Consider the following 4,646-nt stretch of genomic DNA (forward strand, 5'->3'; position numbering starts at 1 on the left):
CATCACTTTTTGCTTTAGAAAACTATTGTAAAGTAAGGGAAAAACTGGATGAGTCTGATGAGTCATGCACCTCCAAACCATGCAAGTGGAATGTGCCAATGCAAATGTTTGTTACTGGAAGAAAGTGGACAGATTTTGTTGTAAAGGGTTCAGGCTGTGATTCACTGTTTTGTGAAAGAGTACATTTTTCAATAGACCGCTGGAAGTCTATTTTGCCCAAGCTAGAATCCTTTTTTAATGACTGGATTGTTCCAGAACTTGTGTATCCTAGAGTCAAGTATGGAATTCCTAAATTGAATGCTCGTTCAGTTTAAAACAGTCAAAATCAATGTGTTCATTTCAGTAAAAGTGTGTAATTTAAGAAAACTATACAATGAAATAGGCAAATCAAAATTTAATGGGAATTAGTGGTTTGCCCAAATTATGTTGCACACTTTTTAGTACTATCAGAGTGTAAACAATATATTTGTGAAGGTAGAATGGTTTTCAAAAGCCTGTGAAACACGTACTAAGTTTTGTACATGTTTAGTGCTTTTCTGCTTAAATGCTTTTGTTTCTATTTAATACTGGCACTATTAGAAAGTAAATAGTATTAATTGTTTCACAGGTTTTTTAAAAACCACCCTATAGGTATTTGCTATAGCTAAGATTAGATAAACTTTGTCTTGAAAGAAACAGCGATCTGTTTTGTCTCTACACATTAACTCAGTATTTTTATACATTGTACACAGTTATGTTCATATTTGACTGAGTAAAATATTTACTAACTACATGTGTAGTGTGCTTGGATTATTGTAATGACTTATAACCAGTCTGGTTACAGTCCAGTGGTATGATGGCAATATCATAATACATTATCAAACACTAGTTTATCAATGCTATTTTAATGCAAGGCAATAAAACATAAATCCATACCATTGTTAAGTATTAAAATGTTGCTTTATATTCACATAAATTTTAATTAATCAAAGGAGGGTCAAAATTAGAAAGTCCAGCCACTACAAATAACATATCAGATGCTATGGGGGCAAGAGTAATTGGAATTCGGTCCTTTTCCAGCAATCCAAGCCTTAATCTCACTAGTGTCAAAGTAAACTCTTGGAACTTGGTTAAACATCGAGGTCTGCCACACTGAATTCCTGGGTGCGTTCGTTCATGTTCATATTCAATATGCTCTGCTGCATCTTTAACCATGTCGAAACATATCAGCAGTGCATTATAGTCTGGTAAACCAGTATAAAAGGCAATGTCTTCAGCATTGTCTTTATATTTCTCAATATCGAAACGAAAGTTTTCAAGAGAGTGTCTTAGTCTTTTTGTTTCTTGCTCGAGTTTTAAGTTTGCCTCGAGTAGGTTTGCATTTTCTTCACTCAACTTGGCATTTTTCTCCAGCAGCTGATTCTTTTCATTTGTCAATTCACTGATGTCCTTTTTAAGCTTTTGCAACTCCTTTAACATTGTTTCGATTTCCAATCCTGTGAGAGATGTTTGTGTCTCACGATTGTTCTCATGTTCGACTGTCACTGATGCTTGTGCCATGTCTTTCTTTTCCTCCCTCTTCTTCTTTTTTGCTTCCTGAATTGCCAGATTTTCTTCGAAGCTGATGACTCTTTTTAGCTGTCGTCTAGTGCTTTCTGCCTTTTTCCAAGGAAATATAGTCGGCAGATGAGCTCGACTGAGTTTCTCGCCACCTTCGAAATGGTCTGAGCAAATTCGAGTATTTGTGGAGTCCAATTTTAGCGAATCATTCTTCAAAATGACTTTGTATTGCTTTCTGGTAAACTCATCTTTCGGTAATCTGTAGAAATGCAGATGTGAAGCGTTCCTAAAGCTGTTTGTACAGCCAGGAACGCAACAATTATAGTGAGGCATTTCAGAATTACTTTGTAAATATGACTCGTCTGTCCCTTCAATCAATCCATAGATGCTTTGCGGTCCCAACTCGAACCCAATCCCTGACTCGTTTAGAACATGGTGAATAGCACTACTTCCTGTGATACCATATAAGGATATACCCTGTTACATCCGGTTAAAGAGTCAATCAGTTTCCGCTTCTCCTCAACTAGTTTTTTTTCCGATGTTAATTTTTCCGCTCCACAGCACTTTTTCGTTGGCCATATTTTCTCGTCAATTTTAAAACCTAAAACCACATTTTTTATTGTCGTGGACCATTTTTTTTATTTGAAATAAAGTTTGATTTATTCGACCACACATTTTTAATCTCACTGTTTATTTCTCCAAGTAAGGTATGGGTCACACTTGGGCAAAGTTTTCAACTTTGCCGGCAAAAAAAAAAAAAAACACAGAAAATTTGAAACCGCAACCGGAAAGCAAACTTCTGGTTTCAACTATCAGAGTCGCACTAGGTGAAAAAAATGTCAGTGATCACACTTTGATAAACCAGACACACGTTTATCGACGTGCTATGGGGAGAGAGCAGTGAGCTGAAAAAGGAAAACAAACGTTAAAAAAATGCGTCCCGTTGAAGCATTGTTAATAACGATCACGGTGATGCTTATTCTTCTTATTCAGTTAAATCACGAGCACTTTTTTGTCTTTCGTATGATCTATGAAAGATGGGTTGACGTCTGTTTAACTGTTTTGACTGCCGCTATGATGCCTGGTCAGTTCCGCGACCAGTGGCATATGGTATTTCGTGGACTGGACTGGACTAGTAAAACACGGACTAGTAAAGCGTGGACTAGTAAAACGTGGACTAGTAAAACGAGGACTAGTAAAACGAGGACTAGTAAAACGCGGGCTAGTAAAACGCGGACTCGTAAAACGCGGACTAGTAAAACGCGGACTAGTAAAACGCAGACTAGTAAAGTGCGGACTAGTAAAACGCGGACTAGTAAAACGCGGACTCGTAAAACGCGGACTAGTAAAACGCTGACTAGTAAAACGCGGACAAGTAAAACGCGGACTAGTAAAACGCGGACAAGTAAAACGCAGACTAGTAAAGTGCGGACTAGTAAAACGCGGACTAGTAAAACGCGGACTAGTAAAACGCTGACTAGTAAAACGCGGACAAGTAAAACGCGGACTAGTAAAACGCGGACTAGTAAAACGCGGACTAGTAAAACGCGGACTTAACAACAACAACAACAACAACAACAAATTTCATACGAAGACGATCACAAGACTTAATGGCGAGCCAATTTAGTGAGTGACAATCCCTGTTTGACCTTTAAGCTACACATGGGTTTGACATGCACCAGATACAAACGAATTTATAGGTTTAGGCTAAGAAAGAATTTTATTCAGCACCAGTTCAAAATCCTAAAATACACTTTCGTCGTAAATTTCACGGCAGAAACGCAGGAATTCGATGAATAAAAGTCGCATTAGATATCCTTGCGTCTAGGTAGAAAGAGTCTCGTTGACTTCAGCTTTTCGGTGGAAGAATAACCGATTTACACACGCCATTACAGAAAACAAACAAGCAGACTGACAACTCCAAAACACATATTCGCATTCACTTACAATTTGACTTTCCGCGACATTTTAAAACGGAACAGAGGTAAATCTTCGAAGATTAATCGTCATTGGAAATAAAAAATACTTTCCGTAAGATCCCTGTTTTTCTCTTTACGAGAAAATCGACGCCTGATCAGTTAACTCGTGTGTGTTTTTCAAGAATTTGCTACCTTTCCAGAAATGGTTAGATATTCTAGTCTTTTCGGATAGGGACGAATAAATGGAGGTCCCGTTTCCTGCAGAGTTGGGATTTGAGACGTTAATTTCCCACACGAGATTACTGTGTGATGGATGTCCTCCCCCTGGAGTGGGACGGTGGGTTTGTATTGTTGTGAAGGCCGTAAGTTAGATAACTCATTGGGTTTATTACGTCACCGTTAAATAAAGAATATTGTATTGTATTGTATTGTAAGTTAATCATGTTTGTAAACATTTGGTGAAGCAGGACAATTCTGATATTACCACTGAGTGATTCATTTGTTTATTTATTTGAACACTTGTTTATCCACTGCATTGTGGGGTTACCAGTAATGGATGGATGTAGTGAGAAAAACTTCAGAAGGAATACTGTCAAGGTCACCATTATAAACAAATCACAGTCTTCTTTTGCTTCTTGTTTCACAACGGAGTCCTTCGAATCCAGGCTGACAAGCACAAACATAACTGTTCACTTGGTCAGTACAAATACCACTGTTTACACAGGGATTATTAGCTATTATTGGAACACTCACTGATATCATTAAAGCTTTTGTATGGCTTGCTCTTCTTACCCCTTGTCAAGCATCAAGTATAAAGCACCTGGTGTACTATTTTTTAAGCTAATTGGCCCCTTTTTTTAAATATCTTCTGTTGATATGGTTATCAATTACAGAATGCATCAAGATGATGAATCGAGAACACAAAAAAAGGAGTCTGATCACACGTTGCATAAGCGGACGTGACTCTTACCGTGTTGCGCAACGCTTTATATTTATAAAGGTTTGTATGGGATGTTATCGGTTTGCCTTAAAAAAGAGGAAAATGTCTTGCTTTGAAATAAAATGGGCTTACCTTATTGCCTTGTTGTTTTCTTTGTTGATTCCTAGCGTCTCAGGCCATTTTGAAGCGTTTTCGGCGAGTTAGCGCTATGTTAGCGCTATGTCAGCGAGTTAGCGCTAGGAATCAAC

At 37.9% G+C, this 4,646-nt stretch overlaps 1 protein-coding gene across 1 annotated transcript; it reads right to left on the minus strand.

The window, feature by feature from the left end:
- Window positions 1–333: 333 nt before the first annotated feature.
- Window positions 334–1,981, minus strand: LOC148718825 (uncharacterized). The gene has a single exon (XM_088741825.1). It carries the CDS (start codon window positions 1,870–1,872, stop codon window positions 958–960), a length of 915 nt encoding a protein of 304 aa, XP_088597951.1. The 5' UTR covers window positions 1,873–1,981; the 3' UTR covers window positions 334–957.
- Window positions 1,982–4,646: the final 2,665 nt, after the last annotated feature.

Source organism: Stylophora pistillata, chromosome 12 (genome assembly GCF_964205215.1).
Source record: "Stylophora pistillata chromosome 12, jaStyPist1.2, whole genome shotgun sequence".
Taxonomy (NCBI): domain Eukaryota; kingdom Metazoa; phylum Cnidaria; class Anthozoa; order Scleractinia; family Pocilloporidae; genus Stylophora; species Stylophora pistillata.

Excerpts from the sequence above, each read along its gene's own strand:
- LOC148718825 (XM_088741825.1), bottom strand. The coding sequence starts at position 1,872 with ATGCCTCACTATAATTGTTGCGTTCCTGGCTGTACAAACAGCTTTAGG.